Source organism: Suillus plorans (assembly GCF_016647745.1).
Source record: "Suillus plorans strain S12 chromosome Unknown HD556scaffold_46, whole genome shotgun sequence".
NCBI classification, from domain to species: domain Eukaryota; kingdom Fungi; phylum Basidiomycota; class Agaricomycetes; order Boletales; family Suillaceae; genus Suillus; species Suillus plorans.
The window spans coordinates 170,008-194,194 of record NW_024537430.1 but is presented as its reverse complement, the minus strand read 5'-3'; the positions used below and the strand labels follow the sequence as shown (position 1 = coordinate 194,194).

Below are 24,187 nucleotides of genomic sequence, written 5' to 3'. Positions count from 1 at the left end.
AGCATAATGCGACAAACAACACGAATTGGGTTTACAACATTTAAATCATGGCCGGCCCAGTCCGTTCTCAGCGGCATTCATCCAATCTTCTGCTAGATCATCCACTACACCACCGAGTAAGCTGTGCACAGCTTGGCGGTTGCTCCCACTGCCTTCGAGGTAGTACTTGATCTAGGCAGGTTGATATGTGGAAACTCAGACATCGCCATACGAGACATCCAAAAACATTTACCTTTGGTTCGGTCCCACTTGTCCTGTGCAGAATATGAACATGGCGCGTAATTGCAATTACAGTCACCTTGGCTCACCTAATTGTCAGGACGATCCGAGAGTCGTCTGAATCGGATGATGCTCTGAACTGCATCATATGCCCTAAGGACAACGGTAATTTGGGCTGATAAGTGGGTGCGTTCGTGCTATCATAACCGTGCCCTGCCGTTAGATCGACAACGCTCCGTATCCGCAACCCGCCAATTGAGGATGGATAGGAGCGTCCTTGAGATGAGCCCTGTCAATAATGATGTTTATTTCCTGCCATTCTAATCACGCTGAATGATACCATATCACCAGAAGAGCGAATCCTCCTAAAGATATTCTCGATGACAAGAGGGTCAGTACAGACGAAATAGCTATTGCTCGTCTTTTCAGAATCCATGAGATGATATCTACGGCGATGGACGAGTGTATACGGACCTCGAAATATCCATATCTTGGTTTACGATAAACTCGTGGCCACGACAATGGTGAGGGCGGCTCACCTTCGATATAATTCTTGTAAATGTGCGGAAACTGTGGTGCCTCGTGCTCGTAAGCTTGCAGCAAGTTGTGCGAATACCATCTAGACGATCTGGGTGAGAAAGAAGTAAAAACGGTTAGCAGGGTCACTTACAGTTGCGGCCACCCCATCTTTATCTCTGATTTCAGAACCAAACATGTACCCTATGGCTTCCTCATATCCAAAAGGTACTTCATATCCGGCCTGGACAAGATCTAAAGCAGTGTTGCCAATGAACTTGAAGCCTAGAACGGCACGAGTCGTGTCCAGCGCCTCACAGAAACCCTACTATGCAGTGCACACCTGTGAGACAATCGACAAAGCGAAACCCTTCAATTTGCGCCATGGCTTCAACCATCTTGGAGCTGACTGTTGAAGCAACCATGGCCAACTTGCCTAAAGACATGTTCAGGCAGGCTGGCAACGAATTGTGCCGAACTTACCTATTGGCTTGCTGGAGGCCTTGTAGGTCTCGAATACATGATAGGCAAACAATGTTCCGAGCTGATCACCAGTAAATGTTACCCACTTTCCATCACTATAGATCGATCTCTAATGAAGTCAGCCAGTACAAAAAGCCTCATGCATACCAATTTTCAGCTGCAGAGAAGCGATCTGCGTCTGGGTCCTGTGCAAGAACATACGATGCCCCTTTAGCGTCCGCCGTAGCTATAGCTAGATCCTGAAAAACAAGTTGGCCGGTGCTCCAAACACATAAATTTCAACATACGAGTGCGCCTGCAAGCTTCGTCGTCAGAGCTATAATTACAGAAAAGTGGGTAGTCATTACCCTTTTCTTCAGGGTTTGGGAACTTCACCGTTGGAAATTCGGGATCTGCATGCTGCTGTTCCTTAACGGGTGTGTAAGGCGAAAATCCGGCAATCTCGAAGGCTTTGGATGTAAATGGATCCCCAACACCATGCATAGATGTATTTACGAACGCCACTGAAGCTCCGTCAAATCTGGTGACTCAATAGGGTCAGAATGACAAGTGGTAGCCAACAACTTACGATAACATCTTTGCGCGCAGATTGCTGAGAGAATGAAAGTACCCTTTTTTCATCTCCTCCGTACAATCAATGCACAGGTCCGATTCCATTACCCGAGAAGCATCATGCACTCTGGGCTCCAAGTGTTGCATGATGGATTGTGCAATTCCAACATCATGCGGCCCGGTGATCTAAAAGAGGAACACACTCAGTGCTAAAGGATAGAAACACAAGTCATGTGTTACTTGGACTGCATTTTCCCAATAAACCTAGCTAATGTTAAGTGGAGCGCCATGAGAGTTGCAATCAGGATCGAACCTTGTAGCCATTGTCTTGCTATATGAGAACTTCAATGAGCTACACTTCAAACACATAACGTCTGCCTGACCTTCGGGTTGTGGCTTGCTAGATCGGAAATTACCTTGAAGGCGCGCGACTCTGTAATGTAAAGTGCCACGTACCTGTGATCATGACTCCACAGGCGGCATTGAGCGCTTTTACGGAAAATGGAACCCTTCGAGTATGGTTGATCTACATCAGAAGCAACCGCAGAAGGGATGATAACGTACATTGGAGTATGTACAAGTCCATCATGCAGGTAAACTTTGACATTGTTGGCGATGAAAGCAGTTGCAGTTAGCTGAGCCCATCTCTCCGAGTTGTGCCGGTGGTCATGTCCTACGACTACTCCGCGGGTAGCAGCATTCTGAATGTGTTCGAGGACATAGGCGCACAATCCCTGTCGCAAGGGGTTAGTTACGTCGTATTCACGACGATTTTAACATCTTCAAGTGATTAACCCACCTGAGATGCCTGAATCACGATCAGATCATTCATGCGAGACCATCCGGCCTCCATCTTTCCCCTCAGACCTTTGTAAATGCAAAGCCTCAGAATATCAGGCTGAGCTAACAATGAACATCCACACCTGCGGTGCCGAATTCTATGCGTGTCCTATGCGCATCTCATGCTCAGCATGTCTTTACCCAAACCGTAATGCTAGTTGGTAACATACCTCATACGTCTTTCTAACTCGCCAACGGCGTTATTATTCCACAAATGTTCCACATCCTTTCTTGTGGATTCATTCTAGAGTAACTGTGAGCAACATCCAAAGTAGTAACAGCTTCTAGCACACACTGGATCAAGGCGAAGCCACTCCTCAACAAGATCCTTCAAAGGTGTATTCATCACAATGATAAGTGGTTCAGTGGAAGTTATGATTGGTCAAATATAGATAGAATGAGCGAGGAACAACTTTAATTATGTAATGCTAAGCGCTACAGTAATCCACCGCCACTTCAAAAAGCGTGATCAAGCTTGATCAAGTTGCAGAGCTACAATGCCATGCGATACATCGTTCGCATAAATAAATATGGTGGATGTTCAAGTTGTTTCAGGTTCTGCTTCGACAGTGCTAGACTGGACGATTTCTCACCCTCGATGAAGTTCAGTCTCCGCATTCGGTAAGCTTCGCCTCCGTGAAGAGGATGCAGGAGACCGTCCTTTAAGCTTTGACAATGACACCGCCTGGATCGCCACATCCGCTCCAATCTGACTCCTCGAGGGTAAGATGAATGGCATCCTTGACTGCGAACCAGCCATTTTTTCTTTGAATGTCCACATTGGAAGCACGCTGGCTTACTAGAGTTCTCAAAATACTATCCGCGATACTGAAACCCGAGCGTAACGGTTAAGCGGACGACAATCTTGGCAGCTGGAAGTACGATTGTACCTAGTAACGGCCTAATGCTGCCACTAAGCTCATGGTTCATAATTATACCAATGTCATCATCGATTTTAGTACATAGAAGTATAATCTACATCGGGCGTTGCCCAAAGACAATAGGATTTAAAAAAAATACTGCCACTAGAATTATGAATGCCGCTGTGGCAGGAAGAACACACAAATTAAGTGAGTGTGATGTTGAATTCACAATTTACATCGCAAAGGTTTTCCTCACTCCAGCAACAGAGGACCGGGACCGGCATCAGCTCCCTAACGTCATTCGCGGCCCTATGACCACGGGTTCTATGATCCTCATGCGAGATCGGGAGGCAACCCGGCGAGAAGTCGAATGTCGTTGAAATGTCTGGTCCAGCAACTACGCATGAGACGTGCTCCAAACGTGATAGGGTATCATGGAACTCCTGGAAGAGAAGTTGAGCCCATGAACGAGCGTCTTCGCGGTTTCCCTCGAACCAGAACGTCAGCCTTTTTAGATTCCGTGCTTCTTCTATCATGCGATCAAAAAAGTCTCCCCACCAAGGGATACCGAAGTTCTGAGGCCAGATAATTCGGCGCTATATGGCTGTCAGTCACAACCCTGCTATAAATTCAACCAGTATTGCTGACCTGAGTAACCAGACCTGTCAGCGTAATTTCCTCAATGTCCTTGGAAAGTGGTGCGCGGCATATTGCTCGCGGCCGCCAAATCATGAAATCAAGTCCCAAATGTTTGACAGGTACTGTGGAGGGGTCGATGAAGTCGCTGAGCCGCATCCCACTGTTGTGTATATGTTGGCCTTTGAAATGCACAGTGTGAACTGGGCGTCCAGGTACAAGGTCTTTTAAAAAACAAGAGTTGGCAGAGATTTCTGTTAGAAGTGGCAGAGACGTGGGAAGAAACATATCGCGTTCGGGATAGATATCGAGTGTGGGCATGCCAGTGAGAGCAAGATCACGGACGCTATCCTGCCTGTTCAAAAAGCTTAGGAGTCGGCGGTTGACACGATAGGTACAATGAAAAACATGAAGCTCGGCATCACAGTACTGAAGGACGGACGAGTATTCATGCTTTTGGGAATGTATAAGCTTGAGTGTTGAGAGGCAGGTCATATTTTTGAGGGCCGACGTGAGATTATCTAGGTGCACCTCGGGACCGTCGTAGACCATGATTGTCGGATATGTAAATACGAAAGATTTGACTTTCTCTGCGAGATGGGGACACTCTGCGAGCGTGGTACACACGTCCGAGTTGTCGACCGTGATGGACTCATACAGAGAGTCAACTACTGCGTGATAGAGGCCGGCGCACACTCTGCAGAGTACAGCTAGGTCATTAGAGGAAAATTTGCCGAAAGAGAAAACGAGGAGCCACAGCTCAACAGGTAACTTCAACTCGTTAGTCGGCATGAGGGGCTTAGCACTAACGCAATTAATTTGGAGTATCAAGAACAATTGATTTCATGCTCCACTTGATTTTGCTCCACCTGGCCTGAGATTTTGAAAAGCCGAAGCTGCCGGCTCAGGCCGCGGCCGCGGCTTATGTCATATACTTAACTTTCAAAAGACTTACTACTCGACGATGACATAGTCTATTAGCATTCAGCGCTGCAGCCCTTTTTGACAGGCTATATCTCCAAGGGTATCGCTCTCTGCAGACAAGGTTGTGTCCCAGATGCGAGGGCAGCATTTAATGTTGCATCAATGTAGTACACAGACCAAGATTCACCGTGACAAACCCTCCATTTCCTGCTCTTGATCAAAGTATGTTGCATTTGCTTGATGTCCTCCCCGCATCATCACATATTTTAGGCCATCACGCTCTTCAATCCAGATCAACATGACGAGTAGGGAATAGCATGGGTATCCTCAACCCACGTGGGTCGTGGGTGTGGGTACCTCTGGGGTGTGGGTGGGGGTCTGTACTTTGGGTACCCATACCCCTACCCACACCCTGGTGGTGGGTATGTAAGCAAACATGACTTATTTTGAAACTTAGTAACACACATTAGACATGAACCTTAAACTCTAAAACTAAGCTAATATTGGACATGGACCTTAAACTCCAAACCTAAACACAGCGCCCTTACGATCATCACAGCATGGATCCCACATTTTTCTCAGGTGCTGCCAAGCGTATTAAAAAACTCACAGACAAAGCTAAAGCTGCGCTAGACGAGAAGCAGGAAGGCTCAAACAAACGAAAGAATAATGAAAGTGCTGCTACTAGTACACATCCCAAGAAGGCCAAGTCAAACCAGGCAGTAGTTCGTAACGAGGAAGAAGAAAGTGTGTTACATCATGATGCTATTGTCATCAGCGATGACGAGGGAGCGGGTATGAATACTGACGAGGACAAGGATGAAGTGTGTGCGGATGAGGAAGAGTGTGCGGAGGATGAACTCAGTAAGGCCGATTTCACTAGTCCAAGTAATACAAGCTCATATTAGCTAAAGAACAGTTAATGAAGGAATGGATCTCACCGATCTATGCTTTTTTTGACCCTACACCTGCTATAGAGTCCATTGATGGCCGTCGTGCACATTCCTTCAAATGTATGGGCAAGAGATGCAAGGTTACGATTCGACGCTTCCTCGACAAAAAAGATGCACGATCCACGGGAAATATGCGGAAACACGTCAAGTCCTGCTGGGGCGATGATGTATTGCAAGCTGCTGATGAAGCCAGGAATGCAGACGAAGTTCGGACCAAGATCGTTGCAGGATATCTGAAAGATGGATCAATTACAACCGCATTCGAACGTAAAGGCAAGGGGAAGGTCACTTACTCGCATCGTCAGCATACCCGGACCGAGACAAGGTAGGATCACAATGAGACGGAGAATTCTTGCGGCTGATATAGTTGCATTCAGAGCCGAACTTGTTCGTTGGGTTGCGGAAAGCCTACGGCCATTTGACATTGTCAAAGACTTGCTAAAAAAACCTTGGATCGCTACTATCAACTCACGGACCATTCTGAAGTGTACCGCATTGCTATGGGTAAGTGCTCTGTTGCAGTTCAAGTAGTCTTGCTCACTATCATTCAGTGCTTCACCCCCGTCATAAACTCGCGTATTTCAAGAATGTGGGGTGGGAGGACGACTGGATTCAAACTGCCGAGACACTTGTGAGAGATGAGTTCAGGCGCTCGTACTTAGTCACGCCAGATCCCGACTCTGACGGTGACGATACGGACTTGATTGAATCTTCTCAACAAAGCGCCATGGTGAGTTATTTTGTGTAAGTTAACTTGTATACTAACTATAACAATAGGACAATATATTCGACAACATACCTGCACTCGCACCTCCAAAACCGACCGACCTTGGTGACGAACTCGACCGCTATCTGAATGCCGATGTGGAACATGTTGATGATCCCCTCATGTGGTGGCATGAGCACCACGCAACCTTTCCTCGACTCTCCCGCATGGCATTAGATTATCTGACTATTCCTGGTACGTGCCAACCTTTTTTTCAGTTAAATTGATATCTAAATTTTGACTAAAGCTACCTCGGTCGACGTTGAGCGGCTTTTCAGCCGTGGACGGCTCATTCTCTCCCATATCCGTTCCCGCTTGAATGTGCAATCGACTCGCGCGCTCTTATGTCTTGGCTATTGGAGCCACTTAAACCTCGTCAAGACCGAGGACGTAATGTCTGTAAGCATGCTCGCTGATGTGGAGGGTGAGGAGCTGGAGCTGGAGGATGGGTGGGATCGCATTATCATCAAGTAGCTACTACATTTGTGTGTATCTCGTAGTTTTTTAACAATTAACAGTACCCACCCATGGGTATACCCTCAGTGGGTGATACCCTGGGTGGGTTTGGCCTCATACCCACCAAAAAACCCACACCCACGTCGTGGGTGTGGGTATATCGCGGGGTACAGGTGGGGGTTGCGCCGCTCGTACCCCGGGGTTCACCCGTGCTATTCCCTAATGACGAGTCAAACTTGCTCTTCAAAGAACTCACTACCTGTTGTCCACATGCCGACACTCGCATGTCATGTCGTGCAAGTAAGTATCATCTATGCTTGGTCATCAAACAGTCATCTTTACAACTTGCACATCAGGCATATCTACACGTTCAACTCAGAATCAAAGCCTTGGGTGGTGCATGTCACAAAGAAGCCACCAACCATTTCATCACCGCTCTCAACTGCCACAATTCATCATCGAAATCTAACATTTATGAAACATATGCACAGGTCAAAACTACGTTCTGAGGTGCGCAGGTGAGTTATGTGGTTGAATCCTGGTTTCACAGCGACCCGCTCATGCTCACTTTGTCAGAATTGCAAATTCCCTACTCGAGCCGCGGCTTTTGGGCCAACTCTGAATTCCTTTCCTGCCAGTATACCTTATAATATTGTTGTCTCGGGTTATTTGTACCTCAGCAGTTCTATCCACGATGCTGAGGTATGTTCAATGTTCGTTGCACGCTGTATCTCATTGTACTCTATCAGTTCTACTTTCGTCAAAAATACCATGCAGTTTCGCAATACCCCCCAATCATTCACTGTTGGGTTTGAGTTAGAGATAACCCTAAGGCCAAAGGCAGCGAGCAACATCCCTGGGTTCCGATTCGAGGGTGGTGGTGGAAACAATATGACAGCCACTTCAAGGGAGAATGTCAACACCATCTACACCTTCTTGATGTTACGTTTGAACTGTGGTGTCCCTTTTGAGCGGACCGCTGACCCTTACACACTATGGAATGTGACATCCAATCATTCTGTGAGAGGTTCCGATGGATTCTGTAAGAGTTAAGTTTATTATTGCCAACGTTGAATCTCAAATTTTCATAGACGGTGCTGAAATTCGGTCCCCGAAATACTCAGGTTCAGCGTGGAGACCTGCTATCAACTATCTATTCCAGACCCTAGACCAATTCTTCCACCTGAATGGGAATGAATCTTGTGGAACCCACATTCACGTTTCCCGCGGCGATGTCGAATGGCCCATTCTTGAACTACAGGCAATCGCGAGAGCAGTGGCCACTTACAGTGGCATATTCCTTCACCTATGTCCTGACAGAGACCAATCACCCTACTGTCAAGCAAATTGTGAAGACGGTCAGCTGGAAATATTGCGCGACATAAACAACACAGGGTGCCGGGATCTCATTGATCTTATGTCACCCATGCGCAACACTGTCATTAATTTCCGATCCCTTCATCCACTTGAAGACTTCCGTGACACAATCAAATTCAGGTTATTCCCCGCAACCAATAGTCCAGAAACACTCGAACAGTACATACTATCATCCTTAGCATTCATTTCTGCATCACTACGAACCCAGCAAGATTATTACACCGAGGAAATGCAGGATGTGACGATAAACAGCTTTCGTACATTCATGACTCCGCATCCTGATGAAGCAGGACACAGAGTCGACCACAGGGCATTATTCCACAACAAGGAGTATAACTCAGTTGATGCACAGATAAAATGACACTTGGTACAGCAACGTCATCTCGCAGAGTCAGCTGCAACGCAGGCAGCCAACTCTGGAGCGCTCCACAAAATACACCTGCCCCAGAATACCGAGATCCCGTGGGATGTCTTCAGTCCTGAGGGACAGCTGACAATATTTCAAGACCTCTCCGACTCCGACTCCGACTCTGCCTCCTCCTCCTGAGCAGCCAACAGAATAGTTCTTCTCCATGTCCCCGAAGTAATTCCTCGCATGTAATAATCAGCTCCCCCCTATGGAATGACGGGTAAACCCGCAGGTGTACCCGCGGGTGCGCACTAAGATTTCGAAAAAAAAAAATGTAATTATGAGCTAGTAGTCGAAGTCCATAACATACCTTCCATCCTTCAAATGGTTTCAAGTGCCGAGTCGGCAGAGCGGACAAGTATAAATGGGGAGCGCTGCATAAAACGGTGGCCGCGAATGTTCAGACGAAAAGCAAGGTATCCCTGGTGGCGTCACCAACGTGCGTAAGCTCGGCATGAGCTCTCCCAGCTCATCCCCCCTCCGACACGTCACATGACATCATGTGACTTCGTTGAATGAACACTCGCTGTGACTCGCAGCGCTGAGCGTGCTGTACTTCACTAACCTCTTGCTAATACAAGTTACAACTAGGCCATACTACTGCTTTTCATCCTCATCCACGCACTTCCACCTGCCTTTCATATGGTTACCTATGTTTTGCATTATTTAACCCAACCCACGTGCGTTGTGTTCTGGGTGCTCTAGTAAGTTTTTCCCTAATTTTTAATGCTTTCCACCTTGTCTCTCAGGCTACTGCACATCATTTTCTTGCCCGCTAACATCCAACATCATATGGTTCATACAGAATTATGTTACCCTCCTATGCTTAGAGCCATGTAGCACCCTTCCTACTACTAGTACTAGCTCTCAGGAGGTTAACTTCGCATTTTTTACTATATATGCATGTTAAATTAATACAATCAATCTCATTTTATGCACTGTTCATTCATGAAGTGAACCAACTACAAAAAATGATATAATACTCGAGCTCGCCGAGCGTTGACTCCACGCTGAAAAGTTGATAGTAAGTCACATGAGGTCATGTGACGTGTCGGAGGGGGGATGAGCATTGAGCAAGGTGAGCTCTCGGCATGACCCTATGACCGCCCCGCTAATCGTGAGAATTCGCTGGGAAAAGAATGAGCTTGAGCTACTCACCGAAAACCACTTTGGGATGGATGAGAGGGTCACGACTGAGCCACCGAGGTTTTTTGTCAGAGCCAGTGCTCCCAACCACCAAAGAAGATGCTCTCCATCGAAGAAAGCATCAACTCCAAGGGACAACGAGAGGAGATCCGCTAGGTGAGCCATCAAAGCTGCTGTTAATTTGGCTCATCATCAAAGTGTCGGTAATAACCTTCCCGCATGTTGGGCAAGTCATGTATTCGATGTGCGATGTGGGAGTTGCTGAGCTCGAGCTTCCATTGAGAATGACCGAAGGGGTGTCGTGGCATCAATACGACTTGAAAGTCCGTCGAGTGATAAGCCTGCACGAGTTTCCGAAGACAGGTTTGCGCAGAGCACGGGGAAGCGGTGCCATTACAGGATAAGAACAGAGCTGATGGTAAAGACTGCGAATCACAAAAACAAAAATGCACTCAAATTGCTTCGCCAGTTCAGGGAGGACCCATGAGAACTCCCATGGAACCCAGGTCAGTGGAGGCCCCAACTTGTCCGGACAAATTGGGGGTATTTCTGTCCGGATGCTGACCTGGGTTTACCTGAGAGCAAATTTTGTCCGGACTCTGACCCAGTCCACAAAAGTCTCGAAAAACGCATTTCGCATTCAATGGAAGCTGTATACAGCAGGAATCGAACTAGGATTGGTTGGGAGTCGTCGCGTCGGGAATTGGCGCGTACGCGTTACGATGAAATAAAATGGCGGAAAAAAATCGTTATTGAGTAGGGCTATTCACCACTCTGCAATACATACTCTGATGCTCTCAAGATTTTTAGCGCCTGTAATCAATCACGTTTTTTACAATGCGCTGTTGTGTTGTGAGACGTGCTCGAACTTCAAGCGAAGTCTTGCCGACGCAAGTGACGGTTACCGAGTTACCGTAGGGGCTTACTTTCATCGACGAGCGAAGAGCAAGATAGCACCAATATTGTGTACACACTTCCTTTTGTAATGAATGCAATTTTCCTCAAAATTATGCATATACAGCTGATATAATTAGAACAGACTCAGACTATAGAAACAATGAATAATAAAAAAGACTCCTTATGTATATGGTGTACCAGTATCTGGTGCATACATAATATTCATGGTGTCACTCCTGGCTGGGCACCGGCATCCATTCGCAGCTCGGTGTCCCGTGGTGACCAATAAAGGATAGTCTCAAAATCCAACGCTAGGCGGTCCACAAGCCTAGCCTTCAGTACTCTCGGAACACCCATAGATACGTCTATCGAGCCCTTTCGAGATCTCCAAGTGCCATCGCATAGCGTGGGGTTCGATTTGAAGGGCCGAAAATAGAACTTCGAAATCCCAGTTGTGAAAAAACTGGAAGAATCAGGGAACCCGAAGTGAGCGTCACACCAATCAATCCTGCCAAGTAAACGGTCATGAGAGAGTATTTGAGGAAGACCCAGAAAATTCATACGCGACATTAGAGTTGATTGTCATCACGCCAGGACGCGGAGCAAAGAAGAAATATTTCCCAGCATTGGCAGTTGCTAGCATGATATCGCTTGTCACAGCCATCCAATCCTCAAGAAACATCTGGTCACGGCACCGAACAATCGATTCCCGCACAGCAATGGCGATACCTCGCATATTAGATGGCAGGGTGCCGGTGGGGATCTACAGACGGATAAATAAACATTTGCTGCATGGAATGTGCCACAGACATTCTGGATAACATTTCCTGCAACATTGCTTGCGATATAGTGAGCTTCAACACGCCGAAACTGCAGCGTCTAGCGATCAGAAGCAATCTATAATGTTGAAAGAAAGCCTCACATTAGCAACATTCGTGACCATGCGAATGGGCCTAGGCATAGAACGATTCAGCAGAGTGACAACATACGCTGTGAGGCAATCGTGCCGCGAAAGATAGCCCTCCTCATTGGCACTGAGCATGGAGTGGAGCGCATGAAGATGATGTTCATGAAATCTCCATCTGAGGTTTCCCAGATCCTCGCAGGCCTCCGTATATTTGGCCTCGAGCTCATCGAAAGGATAAGAGACCCACAAATGAGGTAATAGTTGAAGAAAGTCCGAGGATGTAGATGGCTCCGGGGTTCGGTACTGATGTTTGTCGAAAGTTGGAGGAGAAAAATCTGGCTTGAGCCTTTGGTAGAACAGGGACAACGTTTGCATGAACCGAAAAAGTGCCATCGCATCTCCTGCCATTTCCCACCCTACTCAGAAATTGATTCACGAGTCATGTATAGGACCTACCGAGAGTGTGGTGCCAAGATACCGCAAGAAATGTCCTATCTTTGAACGCTGTTATCTTGAAACGAACCAGGGAAGCACTACCATTGACGATGATAGCATCTGGTGGTTGGCTGAGCAAGGGAGAAAGGTTGTCTTGGATGACCCAGTCTCCTTGAATAAAAGAGGTAGACAACTCTTCTTTGCGATCCTCGGCCTCAACAGCCAGTCCGGAATTTGTCAGCTGGATCTGAAGTCTTTGAGTTTCGGCCGGCCATGCATGATTCTGTAATACTCACAAACCAACGACCGCCGGTTGTGCACAGTTTCCCCGCGGCATGAGGGTACATTTGCAAAGTGCTTGCCAGGGCGTCATGGAAATGCTCAATGTCAATGGACCCATCGAATGCATGAACATTGTTCACCTAAAAAATGTCTCTCTCATCAGAGGGACTGAGAACCAAGCAGCTAGGTGAAACTCACGAAGTGCAGCCATAGGTCGTAACCTGGAAGATCAACAGATTCACGACCTGCAAGTATAGTGGGTTCCTTGGGAACAACGTACTCAACGACTGGGGGAGACATTGTCGAGCTGAGTAAAAAGACAGACTGGTACTTGGATTGAACGATGACGTTCAGTAATAAGCGGTCCTACATAGCCATATCTACGGCAAATGACGGGTAATAGTGGGAAATATGTCAACATCGCGAAAGCTCCACAAATCGGGAGATAGAAACATGCCGTTGAGCCACCGAGTAAGGGCCTGCGGATCCATCAAGTAAAGATAAAGTTCCGTTGATCCGTTGATCCATCGAGTAAAGATCCGTTGGATATTAGTTAAACATGTTGAAATTCGGCTCGACTTTGTGATCAGTATTTGAACGTTTGAGTATTCTTGCGCATCAGCTGTACACACATCATCACTTCACGCAATGACGTCGATGCGCAGTGGGCCAATTACGATGCATATTGATTCCATCCCCGCTGGACTCACCTCGGCTTTCTTCTTCCCCTCCATCATCTCGTTGTTCTCTCGGTAAAATCTCGCTGTTGATACAGGCAAACTGAGTCGCTTGTTTCATGCACAGCTGGTGGGACAACGTGGTGAGTGCTTATTGAGTGTGCCGGTGTGCCGACGAGTATGTTTTGCAGGTTCCATTGGGTTGGCTGTGTGATGGGTCGGGTATATGCATGGAAGCGAACGCAGCCCCTCCTAACATAATCAATCGAAAAATGTCGGCGGTCCTAAAGTCGGATGAAAGATCTCCCTCTTGCAAAGAGAATGAAAATACGTGATTTGAATACCGAAGGTTTGCAGGCCCATTGGCTGAGAGCATCGCGAAAAGGCATACAGTAATTGCCTTGATCGACCGTTTGCCGAGCGCCTTGCAAAGTTGCGACGCGGGTGTCGGGTTACCGGGTATCATGCACATATGGCGATGAACACGGCATGGTTTGAAGAATCTTTCGGCCGAGACGGTGATGTTATCTGATAGGACACGTTCACAGTAACTTCCCGATGGAAACCAAAGCAACAAGTAAAAGATGCTGTTCAATGGGTGTGATTCGCGAAGTGAATTGGTGATGAATCATGCAAGCGACACGATAATGGGCCAAAAATCGGCGGTGAAGAAATGGTATTTGTGTATGTGAGTGACTACAAAGGAAAAAATTGTTCAGTGAGAGTCAGTAGATGCTCAAGAGGCAACCATAAGCAAAACTGCACTGTGCACACCAATGTTTGCTGTGATTCTTGAACATGAGCCAACTGTAACAAAGGAATGTCGATCATCAACATTGCAACATCGAAGCGGTGCAGAGCAACAAGATAACCGCACTGCAACACACAATAATGGACGAGTTATAACGTTATAGCACCATCGTGTCGAATTGATTGGTCGAACGTGTGTACTTTGACTGTTCCTAACATAGCCAAACAAAACAAACGCCATTATCAAGATTTATGTTCGACGTGACAAGATATATATAATCTTCTACACCCCTTCCTTTTGTACTGCATGTCAACGTGCAACATATGGTCCATAGAGCTCATCCACGGATTCTCTTTTTTGGCCTAGGTTCTGGATATCCTATCTACATTAAAACTCAGATGTATAGCAAGAAGTGAAAATCTTACTGGGTTTGCTTGGCTCAAATTCGTCACCACCATCAGTTGCAGACGAAGATGTGCCGCTTAAAGAAACAGTAGCAGTATCAGAAGTCTGTCGTCGTAATGGGCGCTTCGGGCGAGGTTCCTTGGAGTGTGCTGCAGTGTGTACAGGTGCCGTGGGTGGTGGTGGTGCAGCATTTGAATGTACTGCAGCGCTGACAACACTCAGTCGTGGTAATCGTATCTTCAACGTTGGAGTGGCAGACTGGGTGATTGTGACTGAGGCCTTGGGAGTAATAGGCGCATTGACTTTGTGAGGATTGGAGGTGGGCAATACCGAAGCACTACTCAAGTCAGAAGCATCAGGACCCACAGATCGGATCATGGAACAAGATGCCGGCGCGGTGTCCTTCGCTGCTTCCGAAGGTCTGGGCTTCCGGCGTTGGCGAGTAGTTCTCGTGGACTTCCCCTGCTGCAAAATTCGGGGACATATACACGTAAGTGGGAGACCCGAAGATATCCACAGTACTCACAGATTCTGCTAGCTTCTCGGAGTTATCAGGTAGACGTAAATTGATTTCCTCCGCCTCCTGTTTTACCGCAGTTCGCGTCCTCTTGGGCCGCACCGGAGCCGACTGGTCAGGAGTTTGTACTGACGACTTGGCGGCGGAACCGTTCTCAGCTGCAGGGAGAGTGGACTTCATAGGTGCTTTGCGCTGCAAGAACCTTCCTCAGCGACACAGATATGGATATGCAGGTAATCAGTCAACATGCCTTGTTAGTAGACGCTCTCAATACTTCCACCTGCGAGGGCAAAGGTATCGTAGGCGGTAACTCTGCTTCCGTTTGTGTACTGGAATCAACGAGATTTCTTGAACTACCGATAGGGCCATGTCTCTGTTCTGCTCGTATGGTCAGCATTCGCTGGAAATTGCACAATGCCTATAAGCCATGTTAACCCTGAAATGGTGTGATGATGGAAGCCCTCAAATGGATCTTACCTGAGCAGCATGCAACTCATCTCGAGAGATAAGAGGACCTTCTTGTAATGTGCCGATGCTTTCATCAAAATCATCCAAAGAGCTCAGGGATGTAAGCGGCGAAGACATCGCGGACACCGGTGGCCTATTCCGCATTAACGACCGCCACCCATCAATGCCACACACATACCTTTGATCAAGATACTGATCTTTACTGATCTTATTCCAGAAATCGAGCATGATCACTTTCTCCGGAACCCTATATCTTCGACCATTGATAAGGATTTCATCGAGGACCAACTTCTCTGCTATCGAAGTGCCTTGTGGGTGGACGATGTCGATGTTGCCATTATTAAACTGGCGCGGTTTTGTTATGTCTATCATGGGTGGGTTTTGCTTTGGGACGCGACGCTTGGGTTGCTGGGAGTGCAGTGAATTATGCAAGCCCAACCAAAGGACTGTGAGAACTTACCAAAGCATGATCTGCGTGGTTGGGACACATCCACTTCTTATTGAATGGAGGCATAGCCACAAGAGGCGGGTCGAGACAATCTAAATGCCAGTGAAGGCTGCAGTAATCGCAAGACACCATGCATCTCCAAACTTCGGGAGTGGCACTATGGGAGGACGAGGTTGACCTCCTGGAACGCTTTGCCGGTGGAGCAGACACATCAACAACACTGGGAAGGGTAGATGTTCCGCAACGGAAGCAAAGCACAGGGACGCCGTTCTTGTCCTTGAGGCGGTAAGGTTCACGCTCCTCAAGTTGACCGTGACGACTATAGGCATGAGTAACGAATGGAGACATGTGGAATTTCACTCTCACTTCAGGCGAGGTGGTTTGATCTCTGAGTTATCAACGTAACACCCATTGGAACCAGTAGCAACTAGTTCATCGACGATAAGACCTTTGAGACAAAAACGGGCATGAAAAAACATACCATCCTTGAAGAAACTTCTAACATCCTCTGGAAGCTGGAATTCTTTCGGAATGTTTGTCTGTGCTTGATGAATGAGGGGCGACATGAAGGAAGGAGGAGGTTTGTTTGGCGGATGCTGTTGTGGCATGGGATGAAATCCTTGTACAAAGTCCTAGCAATAGAACAAACGCACCTTCCGAATCGTGCAGCTAGGACAAAACCACTTCTCTCCAAGTTCTGGTAGGTCCACGGGTTCCATTGGTGGGTCCAAACACCAGAGATGAAAGGCTCGTGGGCATCCATCACAATATACCAGAGCACCCAATGACCGGCAAGATGAGCAGTGATCTTCGTTCAACTAAACGACACAGTAATGAGGGGTATGATCGTAAGTAAGGGACCAAATGCGCACCAGTCCAAGTGAAGGGTCAGGGGAGAGCGAGTATGTGGCCATTGGTTCTTCCTTGATCTTTACAGAGTGTTTTTCCGTCTCTTTTCCTTTTCCTTTGTCTTTTCTCGGTCTTCCTCTCCCATTTGATACAACCGGAAGAGGCAGTTGGGGCGGCAAGGGTTCATCGAGAGCAGGAGCAGAGGTAGCTCGAGAAATTGAAAGTTCGTCAAAGTCATGGTTTATCGGAAAAGGGTCGGAGTCTGGTAGTGGGGGTATACTGGGTTGACGAGAAGATGCTTCAGGGACGATGAGATCCGACGGAGGAATAGTACTGCTGTTCAAGTTGCGAGCAGATGCACGCTGAGCCCTCCCATTTGCAGTTCTGTTTGAGGGATAAGCGGGCAGCGACGTGGCAAATTTTGGAGGGGGACGAGGGTGGATCATTTTTACAGCACAACAGCAGAGATGATTAGTGTCGGAGCCCGGTGGAATACGATGACTTACCCTTTGTCGACCCTAGCACGTTTGCGTCGTTGCCCTTCAGCATCTGTGGCGCTGAGGGCAGTGGAAGCCATTAATCCAGAGTAAGTGGAGCCCGGATCAGATGCTGGCAGATATGACACAAAAGCTCCTGGTTTCTTTGGGTCGCGCTTGTGCGCAGCCTGCTGAACAGACAGCAGGGAAGGTGGACCTGGTAAAATTTCAGTTGAAAGAGACGGATCTGAAAGACCCTCGAGATGAGGCGGTTGCACCACCGGCACTCCAGGTAACATGTACACCGGAACATCCGCCATGGAAGTCATGGTTGAAAAGTGAAGAGAAGTTCGGGTTACAGGAGTCCGTCACTGTTTCCGCCTCTCAAAGTGGATTCGAAAGGAGCAGTTAAGGTAATGAGGGGCAACGGTCGCAACACTCGTTGAGGGTGCTGTGGCAATAGTGGCAAGCGAGATGTGGGACGACGACATCAACATCGCACTCAACCACAATTTTTCACAAAACTACAGTGCAACGTTTGTCCGTTGATACAACTACTACTCATTTTCACAACGTTCACTCATTCAGGTGTGCTTCTTTGGCTTCCTGTACCCAACATGGCTCCAGATAAAACTAAACGAGAAAATGTTTCAGGAAAACAAGACAGGGAACCTGCTCCGATGTCCTCGTAATATCAGTACATCGTGGATACGTGATGTAAGTCGTTCTAGACGAACCCATCGATAATGACCCTGGTACAGCAGGGAAATTAGCCCGCCTCCTCCGAAGTTCATTGCGTGGGATAAATAAGCAAACAGGAACTACCGGGAGCATAACTGCATGAAACGAAAAATGTTCCCAAAGCCGATATTCAAAAATGGTAAATGAATGCTAGAAGGAATGACGAACTGTGTATAAGAAGTAGACCTCGTCTATACGATGGAGCCCTGCTGATCTTGCTGATCTGCAGCGTCAACTTTGCTGGGAATGTCGCTATGGACGGTAGCGCGTCGCTTGGCCGGTCGTCCATGCATTTTCTTATCTCTCGCCGCATATTTTCTATGCGCACGGGAGCGTCGGTGGGCTTCCAATTGAGAGCCATCTTCGACCATGAAGGGCTGTGATGGATCAAGGGTACACGCAGAGCATACGACCTTCTTACGCGCTCGCAATACTTCTGTAGGACTAGCGAGTTGTTGGGTAAAATAACAAGGATCCCAGAATGTGATGGACATACCTCGTGGGCTTGACGTCGATCGTCAGCATCTCTCGTGCCCTTTCAGACAGTGATAGAGGATCGAGTAATGTCTCATTGTCAAGGAAAGCTGTCCGAATCCATCAGTGCAAGCGCGAAGTAAATAGAGAGTATATACCTTCCATGATACGTTCACCTTGGTTGAGAACACAAGATGTCCACTGGTCACCGAGTTCTGTAGGGAGTAAATCACACCGCTTTGAATTTGAGATGTAAAAACAGTCAACTCACCAGTGGCATCTAAAAGGTAAACTGGAAGGAGGGCTGTTGCATGATCTGTACCACCATTTGCGCTATAGATAGCAGGAAGAAGCTTGTTCCTTAACCACCGTATCTGACGCTTCGCATATTGCCTTGTTCCGTACTTCATTTGCTCCACAGCGGACGCAAAAAGCTTCTCGGAGAGCTCTGGAGAAGCGAGATAATCATGAAACTCTTTATATCCTAGGGATCATAAGTTGAGTGTTTTTTTGCAGAGAACAGTCAACAAAATTCACCAATAGATTGGTAGATGCCGACAGTATAATCAGTCTGTTGCACAGCTGATTCGTCGGATGGCTCTGTGACGACTGCATCAGGCGAACTACTTGTGGAGGAGGAAGCGATCGCTCGGAGTGCTTTGATCTCATCCAATAGTCCTTCCTGGACGAGCCTTTTAGTATGCAGTCAATCGATTAAGACCTTCTTAACCTTGATCATATTATCTACCCTTTTATCCAAGCGCTCATTCAAGATAGAGGGCTCGGCATAGAGCCAGAAACACAGTGTTCGGTACCTGTTACTGGTTCGGTGAAAATACTCCACCGCTGATAGGAAAGTTCAAACCTTGGAACCAACGCTATTTTAGACTGCTCGAGAATAATTTCACTTGGGGCCTTCCCAGTGTCTTTAATTACACGAAGGCTTCCCATGACTTTGCGTGTATCTCTCCAATGCCATCGCTGAGCGACTGGTTCGTCAAGCGCAGTAAGAAGTTTGTGCAATAACAATGCATCCTCAGGGTGAGATGCTGCAGATGGGGTCTGCTCTGGAAGAGCATTGAATAGCTCAAGGAGGTCGGGGGGTAAATTGGCGATGGACTGTGCAACAGAATCCGATAAAGATTGCGCTACTGTGGGCAACCGATTCGGAAATATGAGATGTTGGATCCAATAGGATGTGCCGCCAACAATAATCGGAATCTTATCCATACGATGCGTCTCGTCAATCTACAATTAAGTTGGAAGCAAGCGACAGGGAAGATAAGTAAAGTATTTACCGCCTTAATAGCGTCTTGGATCCATTGGCCCACTACGTACTGCTCCCCAGGCTGCTTGAAGTCCATGAGAAGGTGCTCGACCCCCATTCTTTCTGCGACTGGGACTTTGTTTGTGATTACGTCCATTCCGGTGTACACTTGCATGGAGTCAGCGTTGATGATTCTCGCGCCCTTCCACCCATGTGTTCCTTGAGCAAGCTTCAGAGCCAGCTCAATGGCCAGATTGGACTTTCCGACGCCCGTAGTCCCGCAGATCGTGATTATTGGTTTGAGAGTTGACATGTCTGAGACAGAAGCAAAAGATAAAGATTTCCAACGTCGAAGGCTGTTATCTACAGCGTATCAGTTGGATATAAATCGTGGGGTCAGCTTACGTGGCAAAGCTCGCTACCATCATTTTTCTAATGTCGTTGGCAGAACTACGGAGTTTAGCCATCCGGGCTGGCAAAACTGGTCGTGCCTGATCAACGGCAGCACTAGGAGAACCTGGCAAAGCTCCAGGGTATCCGAGACTCGCAGTGATGTAATTGAGAACTGATGAGACACGTTGAATTCAGTCTGAATTGGATAGAACATAGAAATCGACGTCCCTGACTCAGTGAGATGGCGCATGCTGGAGGACGCTTCCCCGGGCCCAAGCGTCTGGAATGAGTTGGGGTCAGCTCAATTTGTCACCACCAGAAATGCAAACGATCATTAATCACCTGTGAACTGGTTGAGATGTATTGACAATGAGTTCCCTTACTAGGTGGACTGATAATCTTTCTACCAGTTCGGCGTGTATTATGTGGTGCGTTTGCTGCAAACAGAACCCTCTCCCGCTTATATTGGGCAGTCGAGAAAAGTAAAAATGGTGTTAGCACTGAGCAGTCCCTTACTAAAATTTGATTTCGTTTGGGAGCTGAGTTTGACAGGAACGACGGGACGAAACTTTGCATCTAACTAATCGTGGGAGTCGGTGAATTTTGAAGTGACAACTCACTTAGACTTCTACTTTTAGCGCACATGTCGTCTGTGTTCCGCTCAAAGACGGCTCGAATAACGCTTTCCAATCTTTCGCCAGGACCAAACTCACAGCACGCGGTTGGCATTGTTATCGTTTCTGATGCAACATTTTCTAATACTTTATTTGGCAGCAAAAACGCCTTGGTAGAGGTCAAGGCTCTGGTCGCGGAGGAACGTCCGGACGAGGTCACAAGGGCCAAAAGGCTCGCGCAGGTAATGGCAAACCAAAAGCTGGATTCGAGGGTGGTCAGACACCGATTACGAAGAGGTTCCCAAAGAAGGGCTTTGTAAATCCGTCAGTGCTCTCTTCTAGCTAGTTTCATAACCATCTGACAGGTCCGTCAAGCAACCGGAAGGTGTACGCGCCTGTTAACCTGGACCGGATACAGTATTGGATTGACCAAGGTCGACTACAATCATCGCCTGAGAACCCCATTACAGCCCGTGAATTGCTCTTGAGCGGATGCATTCATAATGTACACGATGGAATCAAACTTCTGGGCGACGTATGTTTCTACTCTCAGGCATCCTTCTAGTACAACTCATTTTCATTTAGAATGCCCCATGTTTGAAAACGCCTATTCACATTACACCTTCTCGTGCATCTCAAAGTGCCATCAAAGCGGTCGAGTCTATTGGAGGAAGTGTGTTCTGCCAATACTACAACCCATTGGCTCTTCGTGATTGTGTCAAGAGCCGTGAAGATCGTATTTCAGCAGCACCAACTCGTCGCACGGATATTTGTGAGCCTCTCTCTCCCTCGACTTTGATTATTTCTGAAAGTCACGTCTTCAAGTGTGGTACACTAACTGGCACAACCGAGGATATCTTTCTCCTGAAGCTATTGCGAAAAACCCAAAAGTGGAGGAGCGATGGAAGGAACTGTCTAAACAGTTACTTTCTTTCAAGGACCAGACTTTCGATACTAAGGGCATCAAAAAGATGTAGACGTGCTAGGTAGATTATGATACATTCATGGGCTCAATGTTCATCCTATCTGAAGATATACTTCCACTGCGAGAACGGCCGGGCGAACGAGATAGAGAACGAGAGGGACTCCGCGATACGTACCGACCGTTCTCTGATGGAGATCGACTTCTGCTTCTACTAGCGCTGGGGCTCCGTGACCGGTATGGGCTCTTACTGGGGCTCCTACTTCGACTGGAGTTACGACTCCTGTCACTACCATGTTTACTCTTGCCCTCCATAGCATCGAGCAAGCGACTCTTCCGAGGGCCAATATCGCCATTCTCTTCAAGTATCGAACGCTTGGCTATACGGGGAAGAATAATGTCACAGGCTCGTTCCTCAGTGAGAAGCGAATGTACGAATTCGTCAAAATGAATTAGTGAATACCCTGCTGTCGGGCTGTAAGACGTGTACCAACGAAAAAAAAAGATCACACCTGTGTCGCGGTATCGGAGCTTTCTGTAGTCCTTCATTAATGGTTCAAGAAGCTCATACACCTCCACTGCACTGAAGGTCATTCGTATGTACATGGCGGCTAATGCCCTCATATATCTAAGTACCTGCATCAGCAATCAACGGGCGGCACATGATAATGCTCACTTGAACTCGTCTGCTTGTAGATATTCTATCAATATCTCCTTTTCCGGTTGAAGCTGAAGTAATTTCAGGAGCAAGCACAGGAACTCTGTAGGGCGCTGATTGCCATAAACACCCCCAATGTACCTAAGCGCGATTGCTTGGTCGATAAGAGACTCCGCTATATTGAAAAAGGGTGAACCGAGTGTCTTAGAAAACGCGGCAGACGCACCAGTCAAAGCGAAGCAATGCTCCTTCCAATAATTTGATTCCCATATTCGATTGCGGATAACAGTCTCGACCAGAAACTATACAATTTTCAGCTAATCATCAAAACGTGTATCGCAAATATTCGCCTGAGGGTTCTGGCCATGGATTGCAATTGCACCCTTGACGGTGGTGTTGGCCATGATGGTGGTCGCTTGCCAGAGTATGTAACGACTTCCGTCCGGATTCCCGGAGTTTAACCAAAGTTTAGTGCAAAAAAGGAGAATACACCTTTAAGAGCCTTTACGTAATGGTGTTGTCAGTTGGATACTTTTTCCTATTCACCTTATGTCTTTCGTATGTCTTCCGCGTGCCCAACGATCAATCGGTTACTACTACTATGACAATATCTGCAGGGCTTGGTCTTCGATATTCAAAGATCCGGTGACCATTGGAAGGATAGCCTCAACGGATAGCCGTATACTTTATTCCGTCCTGGCGGCTGGCCCCACAACACGAGGGACCAAGGTCCTTTGGTGTAATCAGTGATCATAGTGAATTCAAGTTGTATCATGCTCATTTCCCGCTTAAAACGCCGCGAATAAGGGCAACGCTTATCTAGATTCTAGATGGTGTTGAACGTTGTCCGCCCCCACACAAACATAGCATTGCCGGAATGGTGTTTTACTCTTCAAACTCGATCTGATCGAATACCATACCTTTCCTACCGTTTGCTATGTACCAGCAATATGGCATCTCAAACTCTCCTGTTCGACCGCACCTTCACCCAATCACTGGCTGCCATTTTCTACCAGTTTCTGGATCAGAAATTTCATCAATTGTGTCACAGCTACCCTCCTCATCTGTACGCCTATTAATCTCCGTTTATGATCTAGAAGGTCCTGACCATTGAACTTTGCAAGTCACTTCGTGGTTGGCAGGATAGACTCCTCCAGCGACAGTGCCATCTTTGTGTATAAATTGACGAATATTCAGTCTCCTTTAATTTTTATACTCCTTGCCTGACTGCAAACATGCGCGACAAACTGCTGACCATCCCCGCGATAGCATGTCCCAGAGAGCCATCATGTTCGATGGTTTTCTCCCACTCGACTGGTGGCGCTGAGCCCCCTCTCAATAAATCGGATGAAACCAGGCAAACTCTAAACTAGTCAGTCAATTTTACGCGGTCGCTACTGTTCTTACAAGTTTTTATTTTTAGTGCGAACTTCGAAATTGCCACTGCCCCTATGACACCAGCACGATTTCGTCGAATTATAATTGCGCCAGTGTATAATGGTATTTTCTTGTAAGCTGCCCGGCCTATCTGACGGCGTCGAATCACCAGGCACGGAAGAACTTGTAATACAAGCTATGCGCGCTGCGGTCGTTCTGCTGTGAGTAATCATCGCTTGTATTCACTGTGCCACGACCTACGCTTCCGCTATGATGTAGGAACCCCACAGCCGAAAGGCGTCGCAAGTCGCTCGAGAACAAGCTCTTGCGGGTCCTTCCAACCCGCGATCATTGCACCCCGTTGCTCGACAGGCTATCTCGAGGCCGTCTGCTGATCCAACGTTTCATCTTATGGATATACCAGTTGGTGTGTCGACATTGGTGCCACGAGATCGCTGCGGGTGGTCACAGGCAACTGACCTCTGCAAT

The 24,187-nt window shown here is 47.4% G+C and overlaps 7 protein-coding genes across 7 annotated transcripts; 2 read left to right on the top strand and 5 right to left on the bottom strand.

Annotated features, from left to right (window-relative positions):
- Window positions 1–45: 45 nt before the first annotated feature.
- HD556DRAFT_1445704 (uncharacterized protein) lies at window positions 46–2,956 on the bottom strand (the record flags this gene model as incomplete). Its single annotated transcript, XM_041306975.1, has 21 exons — window positions 46–171; window positions 233–254; window positions 309–508; window positions 560–640; window positions 694–709; window positions 759–838; window positions 890–1,020; window positions 1,079–1,171; window positions 1,219–1,313; window positions 1,366–1,450; window positions 1,506–1,738; window positions 1,787–1,956; window positions 2,011–2,034; window positions 2,084–2,101; window positions 2,154–2,170; window positions 2,227–2,279; window positions 2,335–2,504; window positions 2,570–2,637; window positions 2,694–2,719; window positions 2,781–2,854; window positions 2,906–2,956. The coding sequence occupies 21 exons, from the start codon at window positions 2,954–2,956 to the stop codon at window positions 46–48; spliced, it is 1,833 nt and encodes a 610-aa protein (XP_041157859.1).
- A 280-nt stretch (window positions 2,957–3,236) lies between these two features.
- On the bottom strand, window positions 3,237–4,901 carry HD556DRAFT_1528691 (uncharacterized protein; the record flags this gene model as incomplete). Its single annotated transcript, XM_041309387.1, has 2 exons — window positions 3,237–4,069; window positions 4,122–4,901. 2 exons carry the CDS (start codon window positions 4,899–4,901, stop codon window positions 3,677–3,679), a joined length of 1,173 nt encoding a protein of 390 aa, XP_041157858.1. The 3' UTR covers window positions 3,237–3,676.
- A 3,078-nt stretch (window positions 4,902–7,979) lies between these two features.
- Window positions 7,980–8,946, top strand: HD556DRAFT_1445701 (uncharacterized protein; the record flags this gene model as incomplete). The annotated part of the gene is made up of 2 exons (XM_041306974.1): window positions 7,980–8,250; window positions 8,300–8,946. 2 exons carry the CDS (start codon window positions 7,980–7,982, stop codon window positions 8,944–8,946), a joined length of 918 nt encoding a protein of 305 aa, XP_041157857.1.
- A 2,313-nt stretch (window positions 8,947–11,259) lies between these two features.
- On the bottom strand, window positions 11,260–17,581 carry HD556DRAFT_1433131 (uncharacterized protein; the record flags this gene model as incomplete). The annotated part of the gene is made up of 21 exons (XM_041305194.1): window positions 11,260–11,545; window positions 11,601–11,800; window positions 11,848–11,907; window positions 11,960–12,360; window positions 12,401–12,626; window positions 12,676–12,801; window positions 12,860–12,968; window positions 13,670–13,738; window positions 14,559–14,632; window positions 14,657–14,773; window positions 14,798–14,956; window positions 15,021–15,203; window positions 15,292–15,429; window positions 15,489–15,612; window positions 15,658–15,887; window positions 15,940–16,246; window positions 16,294–16,354; window positions 16,409–16,523; window positions 16,581–16,745; window positions 16,800–17,160; window positions 17,283–17,581. The coding sequence occupies 21 exons, from the start codon at window positions 17,579–17,581 to the stop codon at window positions 11,260–11,262; spliced, it is 3,810 nt and encodes a 1,269-aa protein (XP_041157856.1).
- Window positions 17,582–17,818: 237 nt separating this feature from the next.
- On the bottom strand, window positions 17,819–20,701 carry HD556DRAFT_1388029 (tRNA isopentenyltransferase). The gene is made up of 12 exons (XM_041303476.1): window positions 20,470–20,701; window positions 20,140–20,407; window positions 19,766–20,090; window positions 19,333–19,715; window positions 19,198–19,282; window positions 19,005–19,149; window positions 18,739–18,951; window positions 18,626–18,682; window positions 18,490–18,577; window positions 18,162–18,437; window positions 17,990–18,088; window positions 17,819–17,924 (listed from the first exon to the last, which is right to left on the bottom strand). Exons 2-10 carry the CDS (start codon window positions 20,199–20,201, stop codon window positions 18,185–18,187), a joined length of 1,611 nt encoding a protein of 536 aa, XP_041157855.1. The 5' UTR covers window positions 20,202–20,407; window positions 20,470–20,701; the 3' UTR covers window positions 17,819–17,924; window positions 17,990–18,088; window positions 18,162–18,184.
- HD556DRAFT_671408 (ribosomal protein L15) lies at window positions 20,470–21,741 on the top strand. The gene is made up of 5 exons (XM_041311264.1): window positions 20,470–20,848; window positions 20,902–21,065; window positions 21,117–21,276; window positions 21,327–21,513; window positions 21,567–21,741. The coding sequence occupies exons 1-5, from the start codon at window positions 20,771–20,773 to the stop codon at window positions 21,716–21,718; spliced, it is 741 nt and encodes a 246-aa protein (XP_041157854.1). The 5' UTR covers window positions 20,470–20,770; the 3' UTR covers window positions 21,719–21,741.
- Window positions 21,716–22,775, bottom strand: HD556DRAFT_1388025 (PRP38 family-domain-containing protein). Its single transcript, XM_041303475.1, has 5 exons — window positions 22,672–22,775; window positions 22,548–22,623; window positions 22,340–22,496; window positions 22,176–22,291; window positions 21,716–22,130 (listed from the first exon to the last, which is right to left on the bottom strand). Exons 1-5 carry the CDS (start codon window positions 22,723–22,725, stop codon window positions 21,733–21,735), a joined length of 801 nt encoding a protein of 266 aa, XP_041157853.1. The 5' UTR covers window positions 22,726–22,775; the 3' UTR covers window positions 21,716–21,732.
- Between the last annotated feature and the right edge of the window lie 1,412 nt (window positions 22,776–24,187).